Here is a 19,884-nt window from a genome sequence, read left to right as displayed (position 1 = left end):
GCAAATATGGGTTCACGTGTTGGGTCACCTCCTCAGTGCACCTGTCTATGTATAACATTAGACATAAAGTTTATAATTAATATAAAACAATTTGGGTTAGTTCATATATCAAGAGAGTTCCTTCTTCTTTGTGTTATTGTCATCAAGTGATGGCCACTGCCTTGCCCAGGAAGTGGTGGGGATATCGGAGCAGGTGTTGTCTGAACAAGATCTCTCTGGACTGTGGGGGAAAAACACAGGTAATTAATGACAGCACCTCCTCTCTCCCTCTCAACTTGACAGAGCCCCGAAGGTGTTCCCTAAATGTATGAACACAACACATTATGTCATTGCTAGTGCTGCGTTTCTCTTTCTCTCACTCTCTCTGTATTATTGCTACCATCCTGTAGGTTATCCCTTTGTCTGCATAGGTTTTATTGCAGGTACTCTGTATCTCTTGCTATATAACTAAAGATGTGTATGTTAGATTGCTTAGGTATTCTAAATTGGCCAAGTGGGGCTACATGCAACTGGATCCTATGATGGGCTGCCTCCTTGTCCAAGGCTGTTTCTTGTCTTACTCCCAGAGATGCTAGAAAAGGCACTCGCCTTAACCCTGAATTGGATTAAGCAAGTTTCCAAATGTAATGTTAGATTATTTTGACTGTTGTGGGTTGCTCTGAAATGTAATAGTCAGGATACCAAGGCTGCTGATAACAAATCAGCAATGGAGGTTTTGCTGGTGGCATATATTTCTGAATGTATAGGATTTTCCAAAGGTTAGAGTTTTTACGTAATCATATCCAAAGTTATGATTCTGATAGTTGCCCTCTAGTCAGACTATTTGGATAATATGAGTCCCTGTCCCTTTGTAATAAAAATCCAAAGTGGTATTCATTTTTGGGTTGCCAAAAAAGCAGGTCCTTTGGAGTTTGTCTCATCATTTTTGTGAGGTTTAGTTCCTAGAGTTTTCAGCAGTCTTTTATGGTATATACTGGTTTCTGGTTCAGTTTTAAGGCAAGAGATGAACAGATGCATCTAGGGATTTTCTTTAATCCCTCCTCTCATATGGTTATCGCGGCATATATGCTGTGCTGTTAATATAGTGCTTGGGTGTGTGTGCTATATATAATATAGATAGGTAGATCACAAAATAAATTTTTAAATGCAAAACAGTAGTCTGATTACTATATAGGCTGAAAAAAATATTTTGAGGTCTACCATATGGTTTTGATTTCTGTAATCTCTTAAGGAATCTCATAGAATTTCATTTTTAAGATAATCCCTCTGTAAATACCACAGACAAAGAAACGCTGTTGTTTCACTTATGTTGTCTTGCATTCAACCTGAGGTTTTTGTCCTTTTAAAATTAAGTAAGTGAGTTTTACCATTGACCATTGAAGACAAAAAAGATTTGGCAGGCTCATGAACAGTAAGTAGCCCTGACAGTCTTAGTGACTAAAGTGAAAAGCCTGACATTGTGTGACAACTTTACAGGTCACCAGGGCTGTTTAATGTTTTGTTTGGCTTTGTTTAAGTTCACATTTGTAATTATTGCTTATAACTTGAGGGTGCATTTAAACTGGTTTCAAAGCAGGTTGTTCTAGTTCAGTTGATCTTTCAGTTTTATATATAATTCAGAAGTTGTTGTAATAACAATTAGGCATGAATTCTGTTGTTGTAATAACAATTAGGCTTGAATTCTATCTTCCCACCCTTTCTGAATAATGCTGAACTATTTAGATTACATTTCAGGTACATTTCACAGTTTTAACAGTATTTTGAAAATCAATTTATATTATTTTGAATAATTTCTGCTAATTGATTATTGAATTGACTATGTGAATAATTAATGATTTTTTCATGGTTGCCAGATTGTTTTTATTATTTGTGTTTTATGTTGGTTGCTGCTGTTGTCTCACAATTTCAGTGCCCTGGGTTAGATCTCGTACCCACAGTTCTTCCAATTTTCATGTTGCTTTTGTCTGAATACTCTCGCAATTTTGTCAATTTTCTATTCAAAAATTGTCCCTATGTGTATGAATGTGCCTGATGATGGACTGGCATGTCAGCCAGTTTTAGTTCCTGACTTTTGCCAGATGTTTTCTGGATTAGCTCCTGCTCCCTGCAACCTTGTAATGGAAATTGAAGATTTGGAAAATGGGTGAATGGCATTTGATAAGTCATGGAAAAATAGTTTGTTATTTTGCTCCTTTAACATATGAAAAGCACTATTTGACACTTTATATTAGCTTCTGCAAAAATCCATCCATCATTCTTTTTAAACATTTATCAAATCCAGGGTTGGGAGCAGGACCTCAGATGGAGTATAATGACACAATCTTAAATGCAGGGGAGAAAACCAGAACAAATACCACCCATGTGAAAAACAGGAGGGCCTTCAGTCTCCACATAGAAGGTAGCAGGGTGCAAATTTGAACCTATAACTATGGACCTGTAAGTCAGTGGTGTTAACTACTGTGTCATAAATCTCAACCTCATAATTCAAGCTTGTGTTACAGCGGTGTAAACAAAAAAATATAAAAAAAGAACTCAGCCTTTTAGTCTCTTTAGGACTTTCAGTTGGCCTTCATTTTCTCATTGGATAATGGGATTGCAGACTCCAAAAATAAAATGGTGGGGTGCCAACCAGGTCATCCCATTCAATTAACAACAGTTTAAACAAACCATAATCACGTTGGTACAGCAAACATTTGTAAAACAAAAGAAGCCAAAAAATTGCCTCTCGAGGCAAGGTTAAATGACTCTCTTGAGTGGGTCTGTATTTAGACGAGTTTCGCCTTGAGGTCTGCTCAGTCCAAAAGAGAGATGCCTCCTTCCAGGGCGTCAGGGCTTTATAGGGGTCTGATCGGAAGGGGAGGGGTTAGTTGCCCTAATTGGGCGTCTTCTCAGCACTGTGTAAAGTAAGGGAGACAACATTAGCAACAGCACCCCCTCTCGTCCAGGAGTGGTGTTACATACCTCTGATGAGTCTAGAAGGTGACACTTAATATAGTGAATATAGTAATGACTCCAAAACCCTTTGCTTACTGGATTGTTTTGGGATATCTAGTATACATATTCAACTTTTACTGTGTAGTGAACAGTATAACTTGATGTGTGTTTACATACTTTAATATTAATTTGGAATTCTATCAATATTAATATAAATGACTTAAAACAAAAAGAACAGTATGGAATGTGCTGTATCTTATATTAAACTGTAGTGTCACTGCAAAATGCAGTCTCATTTCACTTGCCATTTCTTTAAAAACAACAATGTCATGTTGTAGCAATTTTTTTCTTTGTTAAATCCATTTTGGTCTCTTTGTGCTTGAAATATAAAATATTAGCACATCTAATATAATACATGGTAGCACACCACGTTTAAACAAAATAGCCAAAATAAATGGCCTAACAAAGACAGTAGCCTAGGTTTTGACAGTTTTATTTGTGACAGTTCTTCCCATTTGGCTTTTACTTCATCATTGCCCATTTGGCAATACTGCACAGATGTCTGCTTTGAAAGCACAAAGTTTTTTAACCCACGTATGCCAATTCAGAACAGGATGCAATATTTAAAATCTTAAATTCTGCATTCCTCAGTAGTCTGCTTCTGTTTATATTAGAATTGTGTTGCCCAAGAAAGACATGGCCCTGAACACCAGACACATTTCAACCAATTATATTTTTAGGTTAAATAAAAGGCAGCTTAATGTACATTAATTCTTTTACAAGGTTCAACTAGTCCAGCAAAATAATAACAATTGGTCACCTTCTTCTTCCACCCTGTGACGATGTGGGTTCTGGCTCCACACTCCCTTTGCTATTGGAAGCACTTGAACCCAACACCGTCGATAATGTTGCCGAGTGAGCTAGTCAATGGAGGCAAATAAACAATTGAGCAAGGGGTGGTATACAAAAAGTGCAATAGTGCTTTTATTAAAACAGTCAACAAAAACAGTGTTCAAATAAATAGTACAGTTCTTCAAATTCATTAAATAAATAATCCATAAAACGAACGTGGGGTAAAACCAATAAATAAACACAACAATCCTTTAAAAACGAAGGTTAAAATCTTCTCCTGGAAGCAGTCTTTAAAACAAAAAAACAAATCCGGTGCTTTTCTGTATGCGTCTCACCTGCTTATCCCGTACGGGCTTAGCAGCAGGCAAGACGCTCTCTGCACCTGCCCTCCTACTTCACACGCCGAGACTGGAGACCTCCCGATCCCTGGCTCCGGTATGGCACTCATCCCAGTCCTCGAGACTTGATTACCCCAATAGCCAGGACGCTCATATTGGGGACTCCACCACCAAGCCTCCCGACTTCCGCTGCCTTTCCGCGGCCTTCTGCGGCTCGTCGCTTTCACCTTGTCACTCCCGCTACCAGATCGCTCAGCGGGAGCGACATCTACACAAACACCTGGGTGTCGGCCTAACACCCAGCTTCCTCGCAGCTGCCCACGGCGCCATTCGCCGCCCGTCCGCTCACTCTTCGGCTCTCTCTCACCGACCTGCTTCCTCTACTGCTCCCGGTAACCTCCGTCCTCTCCTTTCCTTTCACTCCCCGATCGTTTCTTTTCTTCCTTTAAAACCGACTCGCGCTTCTTTTTAAAATGACGAGGGCCACAGCAGCTGCAGCATTAGCCGCGGGACAATCATGAATGTGGGCAGTTCCTCACCTGTGCACCAGGTGAGAAACGCCCACACCCTACGGATCGTCCCACGGCCCACTATGGCCCAACGTCCCCTCACTAAGCCGCGAGCACATTGATTATTTATTTAAAAATGGCCTTTACTCAACGAGCTGTGGACCCATAACACCACACACCCCTCCTCTATAAGTTGTATCCGTGGCCTCCCAACTCTGCCTCTCTAATGTAGAGGAGGCAGCTTCTTTTATTCGGACCGAGGAGTACTTCCGGCACCAAAGCCCTGTACATTGGAAACCCCCCAAAGTAGCAGTAGTACCCCATTGTAGCTCACTCTGGAGGCACTCATGTATCAACAGGACTGCCCATCAGGACTACAGCTCCCAATATGACCTGCTGGTGTGCAAATGGGAGTTCTATCAGAGGGATGCTGCCACCCTGTGTACAGGGGGAATATATGGCTCTGGTAAGCAGTCTCACTCTGTCCTTCCATTATGGCCTCATGTCAGGAAATCAATCACCATCTAACTCTTTCATTATGGCATTCATACACTATTATAAAATAAGCCATGCTTCATAGATCTTAACTCACACCTTTAAAATTTTGTGGTTTTTTTTTTCTAATTCCTTATGATTACTTTAATCATCTCGTTTGCAATTTATAGTAAAGGGCTTGATCACTGGTTTCTCATTTCTGTACAACTGCTTTTTCATACTGATAACATTGTTAGCTGTTAGAATTAAACTGCGAGCTTTGTCAGCATACTGTATGCAATGTGTCTAATCATATTGACGCAGACTTTGCAAAAATGGCTAATCCTATTACACATCAGGCAAAGGGAAATTCTACTAGGAACTGAGGTCTGTAATTTAAGATGGCAAAGTACGAACTAATAAAGCTGCACAATTTGTGTTCTTTCCTTAGCCTACCTAGAAGTTGTTTTCACACATCACAGTATGAAAAACGTTAAATGCAAAAAAGCTGCTAAAAGCACCAAAGCCTGAGCCTCCCAGTCTGGGTTTAACCCACTTTTTATCTTAGGAGGTTGTAACTGCAAGAACTGTAATTGTGCCAACGGGCCTAGAAGAGGCTCAAGCCAAAGTGTGCTGACCTGACCTAACACAGAAAAAAGTGCAGTTTATCCAGGGCCAGATTAAGACCTTTAGAGGCCCAAATCCGGCCAAACTTCAAATATTTTGGTGCCCTCATATATATGAGCTATACTCACTCTCAGTGGATTAACTGAGCAGGACAACCGATGTGACCAAGCCAAGAACAATCATGTGAGCTTCGGTGATTAATGTAGCAGTTACCAGATTTTAATTTTATTCTGTTCCCAAGATTAATATATATACAGTATAATTAACCTCTATTATTATTAGTTTTATTATTGGATATATATGTATGTAATTTTTTATTTAATTCGGGAGCCCCTTTTTGTGGAACCTGGTTAAGCTGCACCATTTGCAGTTTTGCACCATATAGTTCCTGATAAATCCAGCAATGGAAAATTTCTGTGGTGCCCCCCTTCTCTTGATGCCCTAAGCAGATGCTTATTTTGCTTAATGGTTAATCCAGCCCTGAGTTTATCCAATTGCTTGCTGTCATTAAACATTTATTAGTTTATCATGCTGTTTGAAGAAGTACAAATATATATATATACAAATATAAACAAATATATATATATACAAATGCAAATAAATATATATATATATACAAATATATATACAGCCTTCACAAGGAAAAATCTGTTATTCCTTTCAAACTCCTGTTAAAAACATATCTCTTCAATGAGTATTATTCATTTTTTGTATGTAATTTCTATTGTCTTGTTAATGCGTTTATTGAACTGTAAAGTGTACTTGATTGTATGAAAGGCGCTACATAAATAAAACATTATTATTATTATTTTATGTTTTCAAGCCCACCGAATCAAATTCCAGTTTCAGACACAACACAAGAAACAACCGTGGACAGAGTGCCAGTTCTCCACAGGGTACACACTCACACTCACTTACTCAGGGGACAGTTATAGGTGGCCAGTTACACACTTATTTTAGGGCTGTTGGAGTACAACTGGAACACCCAACGTACAACCCACAAAGACAAAGGTAATAAATGCAGATTCTATGTAGACAACAGCCAAGTGCCAGATTTGAACTCAGGATGATGAATCCATGAGGCAACATGGCCAACTCCTAAATTACCAAATGCAGAGTGATTATTTTGTAATATTATTTTTCCCTTTTGTAGATTTATACAATAATTTCCAATTAACATTAGAAAACTCTACCCATCAGTCCAATTATCGAATATCACTTCATCCATTTCATGGCTTGCTGGGTTTTGACCTATCCTAATAGGACTGAGTTCATGGCAGAAACCAGCTCCAGACATATAGTCATTCAATCACAAAGCACACGCAAAAACACGAGCCACACTTAATCACGTTTAGTCATTTTACAACTACAAGCTAACCTCACATGCATGTCCTTGGAATGTGGAAGGAAAACAGGAGTAGTAACTGAAAGCCAACAAAGACGTGGATAAGATTCACAGATTCCACACCGTCAATGTGATAAATTCAGCAACAGGTTTAAATGACTGAACATGGACGTTATGCTGTTTATTAGGACTGTAGCTTGGATAGTACCATTGTGCACTTCAAAGAAAGCCATCTGGAGGCCTTTGAAATGTGGACTTAAGGCTTAGGCCCAGTGGTATTACATGATTCAAAAGTAAAAGAATGGCACGTGGATATTAGAGCAGTAAACAGAGAAATGACAAAAAGTGGTAGCTTACGCTCTGTTATTCTTGAAATTGGCTGAACCTTTGTTAGAGTTGTCTGGAACGTTCTGTTTGCTGAAGTATGTATTGTCATAAAGAGATCTGTTGATTATATTGCATCTTCATTAAAAAAACTGAGAAAAGCTAATGCTATATGACAATGCTATACTATATGTATTACTGTTTACCTATAAACGAATGCGTAGTTTGGTGATAAAACTCATATTTTTGCTTTCTTGGCAACATTTTATCATGTTCAGCAAATAATACTTAAAATAAAATTAATGGTTAAATATCATATGTTTTTGGGTATCTATGGTGTTTCCAAACTAATCTTCTTTTGCTCTGTCATTTCACAGTAATACGTTCAGAGTCAAGAAGTCACCAAAGAGATCCGCAGTACTTGACCAGTCTTCCCAGGTAGGCAGTCTCTATGCTATAGTAAAGATCATATCACAGAGTTCCTTTTTTATTTAGTTAGTAAATAATTGTAAGATTTTTAGTGTTGAGGATTATACAAATATATTTTTATGTCACAAATAAACTTGAATAGGTTGACTGGGAGGGCTGCTGTATTTAAACACCCGATCCTAAGTGATGTTCTCTTTTGTGGTTGTTTCTTCCAGGAGACGTTTTGGCTCAGTAGCCAAAATGACTGAAATGAAAAAGATGCATAAATGAGATGGGTGATTAAGTGGATTGAATATTTAAATTAATTAAAAATAAAATGAAAATGACCAGTCTATAGTCTGTATCAGACATATTGTGGTTGTAAGCTGCATTGTTACCTCTTAATTCCTGGGCCACAGGTATATTTTCATGGTCTGAGTGTCTTTTGCCTGTAAACAACATGTTTTTACTAATATAATAATTCATCCATTCTTTTGTTTTTTTTAACCTTTTATTTTTGCAAGTATAATTAATTTTAACCAGGAGCTCTGACTTTCTGCCACTTTATAAAGATCACGTGTTGTCACTAAATCATCTCTTTGTATTTATTCTTGTGAAACTTAGGAAAGTTTTCTTTTTGTCTTGATGTGTTTCTAATTTTATTTAGAAGTGTTGGATATTTTATTTGAGTGGCACAGTGGGTAGTACTGCTGCCTCACCGTTAGGAGATCCGGGTTCGCTTCCTGGGTCATCCTTGCGTGGAGTTTGTATGTTCTCCCCGTGTCTGCATGGGTTTCCTCCTACAGTCCAAAGACATGCAGGTTAGGTGCTTTGGTGATTCTAAATTGTCCCTGGTGTGTGTGTCCTGCGGTGGGCTGGCGCCCTGCCAGGGGGTTGTTTCCTGCCTTGCACCCTTTGTTGGTTGGGATTGGCTTCAGCAGACCCCTGTGACCCTGTAGTTAGGATATAGCGGGTTGGATAATGGATGGATGGATATTTTATTTACAATGCATTTATGTGACCAGTAGCTCAGTGATCAATCATATTGGTAAAATCAGCTAAAGGTGCTGAGAAACTAAAAATACTTGGCTAGTCCAGTAAGGTAAATACTGTGTGGTATTGTCTTGATATATTTGGCTCATGTCTTTATCGAAAGCAGCTTAGTAAAAGGACACTTCACATGCTCTATATTTCATATGGAGGAAATATTGTTTTCATGAAAGAATGACTTCAGGTTTTCAAATGCTTTGATATTCCTAGGTCTTGTTTTGAGCGTTCTTTGAAAGATGTTTGTCCGTGTGTCTTTGTCTGTAAATGTCTGCGGTAAAACGTTTATGGACAATGTAATTTTAGAAGAAATGGACACATTCTTATGAATCTTTGTGGACAACTTGCATCTGCTAATTTGGCTTTGGGTAAATTCCAACTATTCAGCTTCAAGCGTTTAAAGTTCAAAACTGAAACTAACATTTGCCAAACTACTGCTCAGGAGTTCACATATTTTGGCATATGAATTTAGGATTTTGAAAGGTAGACGTTGGTGAACATTAAATTTAAGCTTTGAGCTTTTAAAACCCATTTTTCAAATGATGTATTGCATCTTGTAGATATTATAGTAAATTCTCACCATATTTTGTTATAATTACAAAGTCATGTCTGTTCACATTAGATTTTTTACAATTGGACCACAGAGAACGTAAGTGTTTTGTTCAAATAAATAATCTCACATGTCACATATTACATGTACAGAGTATAATGTAATGCTTTCTTGCATGTGCTAATAAAAATGTCACTGCTCCCCAGCGTCTTTATACCAACCTTATCTCAAAACATTTGTCTTCCTTACCTCTAAAGTCTATATTAGCAATACAATACAATATTAGCATTATAGGTGAAAGTACCAAAATAGTTTGAAATATCAAATGAGGGTTTTGTTTTTTTTTTTTTTTTATTTATTTTTATTTATTAATTTTATTACAATCAATACATAGCAATCAAGTTTTTACAAAAAAAAAAAAAGAATTATGCTAAGAACAGATCGATCCCCACCCTTGAGAGAGAGAGCAAGCCAAACGGTGTAAAATTTAAGGCTTTTAAAAATACCTAAATCAACAAATTCTCTGTGCTTTATAAAATCATTTCAAAATATTACTGATTAGATCCTGCCATGTTTTGAAAAAAGTCTGCACAGATCCTCTAACTGAGTATTTGATTTTTTCCAATTTTAAATAATATAACACATCAGTTTCCCACTGACTTAAAAGAGGAGAGTTTGGGTTCTTCCAGTTTATCAGAATAAGTCTGCGTGCCAACAGTGTAGTGAATGCAATCACAGTTTTTTTTTAATTTCTGTGTTAAAATTCTTCCTACGTTAGTAGCATATTTTGAGCAAATAATACACCACTGGATTGGTTGTATATTAGCAACAGTAAAAACTAGAGGGATGAGCATCGCATACTGAGAGGAGTCTGAAGAAGAATTTCTGCACATGTCAAAGTAAGCAGGCACCGTTTCATTGTCTCCTTAGAACTTCCATGGTCTCAAAAAGTGCACGTATTTGCAGCTCCGTAATAAAAGTGGCAGTTGAATTCCAGTAACCTACAAATAAATCAATGAAAACTCTGCGCTTTATACTTAGTGCATCTCAAGATAATATAAGATGTAAACTTTACATGAGCAATGTGAGCGCAACGCATTGTAACAGATGGACTAAACACACAAAAACGAAAATGCTAGTGAACAACATATACTGTATGCATAGACACACTTGGAAAGTGACACAGTAGGAGCTGACTTGCCCTGTACTTTTCAGTTCCACATTCAAGAAACAAATTTGGTAGTGTTTTATTAATGTATTGTACTATGCAACGAGACAAGGAAGGAGATGAGGCACCTCTGTGATGAACATTGTTTAGTGGAAGAGCAAAAAATAAATACAAATAAAAAGCAGAATATAGTCATAGTGATAACTCAAAGGTCAACAGCCTCAGTTGGTTTACATAAAGGGTCAGGATTGTAACTGCCACAAGGTAGAAACTCTCTCTTCTGTCTCCTCTTGGTTCCATCAATAAATGCCCTCTTCCAGTGCAATGTTGGATTTATATACTGTAGGATCTGGAAGAGGTGAGACTTCCAGGGAACTGAAGGAAGTGAACTTAGTTGGCTTTTTAGGATTCTTCAGGACTGAGGAGAAGGAAGAAAGTGTTAGCAACGGTGCCCCTTTCTGGTGTGTAGTGATATTTCTTACCTTATCAGAGCCTTCAATGTCTCCCCTAAGCACTCATCTCTGACAGTGTATCTCTGATATATATATATAGTGTTGCAAATGGCTGGGGGGGTGCCTCGGAGGACCAGAGGAGGGCTTGCACCTCCCTCCGACCATGTGGGGGCGACCACCCTGGTGCCTTTGGTGGCCACGGGTTCAGGGCTTTGAAGCTCAACCCTTTAGGGGCCCTTGGTCACCGCCAGGGGATGCCCCAATGCCTTGGGGACCCTAGACCTCAGCACTTCCACCACACCTGGAAGTGCTTGGGGGAAGAAGAGCAGGGACACCCAGAATGCTTCCGGGGATGCAGCCAGCACTTCCGCCCCACTGGGGTATGTCGGTGGAAGATTGCCGGGAAACACCTGGAGCACATCTGGGTGATTATAAAAGGGACCGCCTCCCTTCATTCAGGGCTGGAGTCGAGTGGAAGAGGACAAGGTCTGGAGGAGAGAGAAGGAGGCGGCCTGAAGAAGAGGCATAGTGTGGTGTTGGCCTGGACTTTGGGGTGAAGTGGGTTGTGTGCACTTTATTAATTGTAAATAAAGTTGTAAATAAACTTGTGGTGGTGAAATTACCATGTCTTTCTGTCTGTGTCTGAGGCTCATTCCACACTATATATATATATCTATACTAATAAAAGGCAAAGCCCTGACTGACTCACTCACTCACTTACTGACTCATCACCAATTCTCCAACTTCCCGTGTAGGTAGAAGGCTGAAATTTGGCAGGCTTATTCCTTACAGCTTACTTACAAAAGTTAAGCAGGTTTCATTTCGAAATTCTACACGTAACGGTCATTATGGTCAACAACGTCCGCCATGTTGAACTTTCTTATTTGTGGCCCCACCTTAACGAAATTTGTTAGGCGGCTTCCCTGCGCTAACCGAAACCGATGAACGTACTTATTTTGGTGGTATGACGCCACTGTCGGCCGCCATATTGAACTATCCAACGTCACTAATTCTCCAACTTCCCGTGTAGGTAGAAGGCTGAAATTTGGCAGGCTCATTCCTTACAGATTACTTACAAAAGTTAAGTAGGTTTCATTTAGAAATTCTACGTATAACAGTCATAATGGTCGACAACGTCCGCCATGTTGAACTTTCTTATTTATGGCCCCATCTTCACGAAATTTGGTAGGCGGCTTCCCTGCGCTAACCGAAACCAATGTACGTACCTGTTTTGGTGGTATGATGCCACTGTCAGCCGCCATATTGAACTTTTCAACGGTCTTTGTTACTTATGGGCCCATCTTCAAGAAATTTGGTACGCGGGTTCCCAACGCTAACTGAATCCTACTTACGTACATATATATGTCCATATCCCGCAGCTCAGTCACTGTGGGGGTCCCCCATCCTAACGCCTCCCACATTGTTGGCTGCCTGCCTATATAAGGCCGTCCGTCCCTCCAGTTTCTACATTCCCTTCCTTGCTTCGCCACAGGATTCACGTCTCCCTGCTGATAACTACAGCCTTTTTATTTAATCCACGGCTTCTCCGCTGTTGTTCATTTATTACGATTATAGTTATTGTGTAAGTATTTTAGACTTACTTTACATTGTTCAGGTACCCATTTCCTTTATCGTTCCAACCGTACCCCCATTAACATGTCTATTGAGGTGATCACCATCAATCAAAGAACTGTCACTTACCAAGTGGTTTCCATGCCCGGAGATGGCTCCTGCCTTTTCCATTCTCTGTTACATATTGCACGGCCATATCAGGCTCACTCTTGATATCTGGAGAAACATTGTGTCTTATGTATTGAATGACTAGGACAGGTTCAAGGTGTGGACTGATGACGGTACAGGAGATAATTATACTACACAGGAGCACTAGAAGAGTGAAATGCTTAAGCCCTTCACCTATGGTTCTGCATGTGAGTTGATGGCTGCCGCTGAATTGTTCGGTTGTCCCTTTCAAGTGTGCCAAAATGGCCGAATATTTTACACCTTTCCACAACCGCCAATGCCTCTTAAACATCTTAGATTCACAGGTGACGATTTCAGTGGTGGACACTTTGATGTTTATGAATGTTTAAACTTTCAAAAGCTGGATGTGAAGTTATCGATGAAACCAGTTGTATGCTTACAACGCTTGACAGATGCCGAATGTCACTTCAACACAAGTCCTGCAAATACTGTCATAATTGAAACAAACCATGAAACTCAAACCGATTATGACAGCAGCAATCCAAGCTGTGAGATTTGAGACAAGATTACTGTTCACATGGCCAACTGTACGTTGCATGCTTAAGAGTTAGCTCAGCGCACAGCTTGGTCATGTTACAACCGGAGGGCTGAACTGACAATGTGGTATACAAAGAGGTCCTTAACAAATAATTATTGGTATATTTTCTCTCAGTTTAAAAAGGTCTAATTTTCTTCTTAATAAAAATTTTAAGGCAGTACTTCACTGCTGCAAAGCGCGGGTATTTTACTAGTATATATATAAATATCAAACATATTACTTCCAGTTTAATTAAGATGCCTTCACATTTAAGAAACACACACCCCCACTTTCAGAAACAGTTTTTCATAGAAAAGAATCACTGGTATAATTATAATTATAGAATTACAGTTAAACACACCTGTTATGATTCAGACAAAAATGATTTACATTTAGTTTTTGTTTAAATATTGTTTCAAGATTGTTTTGACATTTTGGAAAATTTTGGACATCCGAGAATTTAATTGTGTGGTTATTTTTTTTACCTTAACATATTTATGCATTTGTGCTGCCATTTTGAGTAGCTATTACTAGGAGAAGGGTCTTGGTTGCTAAGGCCAAGCTGCGTCATGTGACGTCATTGCCCAATGCTTTTAAACCTGACACCGCATGCTCAGTGACATCTGACATTGTTAATAGCAGTTTCCATTGTATTTGCCTCTTCTAGTGATCCTCATAGCAGGCTTTTTTTACACTACAAACTTTGCCAAGCGTTTTTGGCATTGGTACCCTGGTATATCGCATCTCGTGATCCCTTTTTGCCAGCTTCAGTTTGTAACAGAGAATCTTGGATTGAAAAAGCAGATGGGCTTTGCCTATTCTGTGATCCAGTTGAACTGCCAGCTCTTCTATCTGACATTTATTTTTTCTGCTATTTTTTTCCTCCATGGCAGTGCAATACCAGTATGGCAAGACTATTTTTTTTCCTTTCACAGTTTTAATTTACTCAACAACACTCAATTTCACCGAATCTGGATCCCCTATACAAGCCCACATGCACTGAGTGGTATTTCCATTCACAAACCTGTGTCAATCGAATCATAATACTTTTCACAAGCCCATGCAGGCTTATTTCATGCACTTGCTTAGTTGCAGGAGGTCTTACGATGTATGACAATGAAATACGTTGGATTTAAGACACACCTAATTTTAAGTTTGGAAACGTATGAAAAAAGTGCATTTAAACTTGGAAGCAACACAGTATATTGAGAGAGAAAGAGAGGGGACATAACGTCTTGGCCAATAGAGTGCAGCAAATGCTTACAGGTCCAAAGTGGCGCCATTTTGTTCCTTTAAAAGTACAGCTCAGTAGATCTCGCAGAAGGTCAGTTGCTTCTCCGTAGCACATAATCCTTTAGTTTATTTTAAGCAAGGTATAATAAGCCGGGCAATGACTTGGCTATGAATTTTTAATTTCCAAATAAAAGTAAAAGAGATTATTTCTCCTGGATGGGCAAGTTATATATTGACAAACATTTGTGAAATTTAGTCAAAGTGCAACGACAGAAATCACAGGAATGAAATTTGGCATATTCAGTGAGAAGAACTGCACACTTAGCACTGCCTTGTAAAACATCTCTGTTGCTTTTCTAATGGACAGAAATGACAAATATTTGTGGAAATTATTTCAGTTAGCAGAATGATGTAAGAGAAAGAAAGAGGATCTGAGTGTCAGCGACTCACATTCTTTGCCTGTCCTTTATCGATTTACACCGTTCTTCATTAACATACAGACAGACTATACTACCCTGGCTTTTGCCTGTGGCACTGCATTGTCCTTCTTTTCTCAGGAGAACACAGAAATTATCAGTCACCAGTTATCTCTGCATCACCAATTCCTGTGAAAGCCATGCTGCAGACTTCTTTGAGCATTTGTTCAGTCTGTTCCATAAGGATTACTCATTCACTAGGAAAAATGAGCAATTCATGTGTCTTGTTGGTTCCTCAGTCATAAGTGAATGTTGCAGCATCTGTTCTGTTTACACACTTTATGTGTACTGACATAAGAAAGGTCCTCCTGGAGATGTAAATGTTTGAAAGCAACTTTATTGTAAGGACTATTTGAATGCAGAATCAGTGCCAACTTTCTTTATAATAAGCATCTGGATGACATGACAGACCAACAGGTAAGACAGGCACAACAAAATATTTAAACCAAAGAAAAGCTGTGTTTATGTCAAACAAAAAATAAACAATAAACAATAAAGCAAATTTCTTCTATGTTTTGTTTGAAATTTTACGCAGGACAAACTTTATAAAATATACACTGAACATACTCTCATGAGGCAGAGACAGTGAGAACAGCACTAAATTACAGCGCAGTATATATGACAAACACAAAAGAGAGTTGATCATATATTGTAACAAACTGATAAAATTAGCACTGTAGTTCATGCCTAGCAATACTGGCGATTGCCACTGATAAGAGAAAGACATTTTTCCAAACAAGGAAAGAATATTCCTATATCCAGTCCCTTCAGTATGTTGGATTTAAGCATTTGGTTGGTGCTGAAAATAATGGTGACATTATGTAGTTAATCATATCACATCACTCCTATTGGATGGCAGTTCATGGCATAAACAATTACTTCAGTAGAAAAGAACTTGGATTAATTTACCACAAGACCCTATTAGGCACAAAACATTGTTAATTTGCTGTGGAATTCTTCCTCCAACTTCCTAGAATCCTGAACAGGAAAAAGAGGATTTTGAAAATCTGTACAAATGTAACTATGTACAATAACCAATAACTACTCTGTAATAAATACTGTTATATTTTAAGTATCTATGGAATGGATTTCTTGGGAGTTTTACCATGGTTATATTATTTATCATTTAAATAAATAATTTATATAAGTTACAGAATCTATACTTCCTTACTGCATACTGTCAAAAATGTAAACCCTGAAGTCATAGCACAAGTTAAAATCTAAGTGAATTTTCGCATATTATCTGCTGAAATGGATGTATAGTCTTTAAATTATTATTGCATATGTGGTGTTAATTTGAACAATGGAAGCTTAGGTTGTATTTTACTGTTTAAGATCTTGTAAAATCTATGATTTTTTTTTTATTCAATTGTCCTAAGGTTATTTTAAAATTATCATTTGTCCTTTGTTCCAGGAATCCACACCTCTCCCTACTCCTGAGACTCCTCCTGTCATAAGTGGTGAAGAACATGCTACTGATGAAGAAAAGCTTGCATCTTCAGTCACAAACCAGAAATGCACTTATTCATGTGAATATGGATCAGATAATGAAGATTATCCTCAAACCCCTGATCTTTCTGCTTTTGTGAACAAAATGAATCTGAATTCTCCTTCAGAAGGTAAGCAGTTTAATGATACTTCAATTTACAGTATAAGGAAAGAATTATTAAAAGATATTAATCTAATTTTATTTAGTACATTTTATACTAGCTTTTTTGCCCAGGTGTAAACATACAGCAGAAAACTGTCTTTTGGAATTTTAACATGATTAAACATAACCCATGATGAGACAAGAAGACCTACTCTTAAAAAAAAGTGATACAATGAAACATTTTATCCAAATGACTTGAGAAGAAATCACTGTACAAACCTGTGGTCTTTGAAGAAATCACGCTTTGGCTGTTTTTATAATTTGTGCATGCTGAAGAATAGATAGATAGATAGATAGATAGATAAAGCACAATATGATAGATAGATAGATAGATAGATAGATAGATAGATAGATAGATAGATAGATAAGGCACTATATAATAGATTAGCCACTGATAGATAGATAGATAGATAGATAGATAGATAGATAGATAGATAGATAGATAGATAGATACTTTATTAATCCAAGGGGAAATCTCATTAGCCCCAGCACACTCCTGCTGCCTGATGGGAATTGTAGTCTCTGCATTGTTGCCGGTTTTTGGGTTGTCTGTCTTTCATTATAATCCTTCTACCTGGTATGACATGGAGCCTACATACAGTATTAAGTTGGTCCAAGGGCAACTTACATGCACAATTTTGTGAAAGTCAATTTGAACGTTTTTGTGTGATTGGCAAACAAATAGATATACAAACAGCCTACAATTATAAGACAGTTGCTTTATTTCTTTTGTATACTCACAATACCAGTAGTGTGCTATATATTCTGCATAAGCATATATATTTTGAAATGATCTTCTTTTTTACATTTAGGTCACATTTGATAAAATCACACAGAGCAAATTTTAGGCTGTTAGCAGAAATAATTTCCAAGTTTTGCTAGACAATTTTCACATATTGTTATTACCTCACAGTTCATAAGTTCCTTTTTTAGGGGACAGTTTTTCTAGAATCTCATAAAAAAAAGTTCAGTTGAATTAGTATTGTAGAACTGAAGTTGTTTTTAATGATCCTAAACATTAACAGAAATAGATTTCTTTTTCGATATGGCACGGCACTGAAATCTATCACATTCATATAGATGTTTGTCTTTCTTCTTGTCTTTTTACAAGGGTATCAAGTTACATTGCACAACAATGTTCCTATGAATAATGTCACAGTTAAATATTATGAGGCAGAACTTGGTAGTTGTCATTTTTTAAGCAGCAAGCTTCAAAAACCAATTGGATTTATAATTAAATCCAGAATATGTAATTTCACGAATAGCAATGATACTTATCTAACTTATTAGAATCATCTTTAAACATGCTGAGCCGCACAGTGAGTGCCATCAATGGAACAAATTTCAAAACAGATTAAAAAAATAGCAAAAACAAATATTTTTACATTTCCCTTATTCAAAGACTCATACCAAATAGCCAAAAAACTCCAAGACCTAATAGTACATGTTTCCCATAAAATTTAATATAATCATAAATAAGGCATTATAAATGCAGTGATACAGTAAAAAGAGGCAAGTCTTTGATCATTTTCTCAAGTTAGCAATGAGAAACATTTGCTTTTTGAATATATTTCTCATACATGCCATTACACAAAGATCCACTGCATAAGATGTTCAAGTGAAAGTTTCTGTTGGTCTAACAGCCATTTTCTAGGTTCATTCAGGTTGGCTGGCTACCCACCAAATGTTGAGTGCACTGGAATGCCCAGAGGGGACTGGGCGGTCTCATGGTCTGGAATCCCTGCAGATTTTATTTTTTTTTCTCCAGCCGTCTGGAGTTTTTTTGTTTGTTTTTTCTGTCCACCCTGGCCATCGGATCTTACTTAATCTATGTTAATTAATGTTGACCTATTTTGTGTTCTTACTGTGTCTTTTATTTTTCTATTCTTCATTTTGTAAAGCACTTTGTGCTACATTTTTTGTATGAAAATGTGCTATATAAATAAATGTTGTTGTTGTTGGAACATAAGTTTTAACTTCTGATGCCAACCTCCTTTAGTCATCCTTTATGACATACAAGGGGGTTAGTGAACTTATTGTAACAACTAGTCACAGAAGTAAAGTAAAATAAAATACTGACAACAGGGTAACATTTCAGAGTGAATCACTCATTTTGAGTAATCTGATGTAGAAAGGTGTAGGTATTAATCATTAAATTCAACTTAGTGGTTAGTGAATTTTTTTAGGTAAACAGTGAAATTATCTGCCATGGGATACTCTTCTTTGGAATGAATTAGATGACTAAAGTGTTACAGTGCAAATATTACAACAATAAAACAAACAAGCAATAATGATTTACCAAGGCATCACCTTGGTACAGTGGGCAGCAGTAGACCCCAGTTTAAATGCCAAGTGGAGCCCAATTCAGCATTCTCTGCTGACTTGCACCTTACAAGGTTGTGGAATATTGCATGGCTTAAGAAGGATTGTTTTTCACAATTTTATATAGGCTATAAGAGACATTGCTATGCTAGTTTGCGAATAAGTTCCTTGAATTTATATTTTGATGCACTGTATTCATTTTTTATTAACAGTTCACAGTTATAATCCTTACTATGAAATCAAGCATATGGAGGAACCCGGTTCACCTTTATCAGTAAGTATGAAGTTAACTGTTTTTTTCCCCTTCATCTTCAGTCAAACATGCCTTCTCTTTTCTTGTCTTTGTCTCCTGTGCAGATAAAAAGATCAACATTAAAACCCAATGAGGATAACTCAAGGATGCAGAGGCAAGTGATTGCCTGTGCAACTAAAATGATTCTATCAAAATGAAACATCATCCAATCTCGCCTCCCTCCACATCACTACCTGAGGTCACTTTACTGAGTTGGTCACGTAGGCTGATAGCTGCAATGAAACCAGTCCTGACAAAGGGGTTAAAAACAGTATGGTTCTCATCATTCACTTTTATGTACAGCAGCCACAAAGACACAATAACACACTGTTACTTTCACACTCATAGTATTCTGACTACCTGCATATTTGCTTTGTCAGGTATCAGTAATACAGTGTTTTAAGTCTGTAACATTGTTTTAAGAAATAAAATACAAATATTCAGCAAAGGTAATTACAGCGTTATCAATCCTTTTTTAATGAAGGGCTTTGGCTAGAATATAAACAATTCATAAGTTCTGACAACTGGTGTTAAAGCTGCTTCATTACTAACATGAAAGCTTTAACTCCATTTTCACCTTACAGTACTTTGAATTGACATAATA

At 37.6% G+C, this 19,884-nt stretch overlaps 1 protein-coding gene across 3 annotated transcripts in view; it reads left to right on the top strand.

Annotated features, from left to right (window-relative positions):
* The window catches only part of LOC120530561 (transforming acidic coiled-coil-containing protein 2-like), a 123,442-nt gene that overhangs the window by 56,150 nt on the left and 47,408 nt on the right, over positions 1–19,884 (top strand). For all 3 annotated transcript variants that reach the window (XM_039755001.1, XM_039754995.1, XM_039754989.1), the window contains exons 4-6: positions 7,781–7,841; positions 16,430–16,634; positions 19,201–19,262. In XM_039755001.1, the coding sequence (XP_039610935.1) occupies positions 7,781–7,841; positions 16,430–16,634; positions 19,201–19,262 (328 nt within the window). The remainder of the gene's footprint in view (positions 1–7,780; positions 7,842–16,429; positions 16,635–19,200; positions 19,263–19,884) is intronic.

This window comes from Polypterus senegalus, chromosome 1, assembly GCF_016835505.1.
Source record: "Polypterus senegalus isolate Bchr_013 chromosome 1, ASM1683550v1, whole genome shotgun sequence".
Taxonomy (NCBI): Eukaryota; Metazoa; Chordata; class Cladistia; order Polypteriformes; family Polypteridae; genus Polypterus; species Polypterus senegalus.
This window is presented reverse-complemented; position numbering and strand designations above follow the sequence as displayed.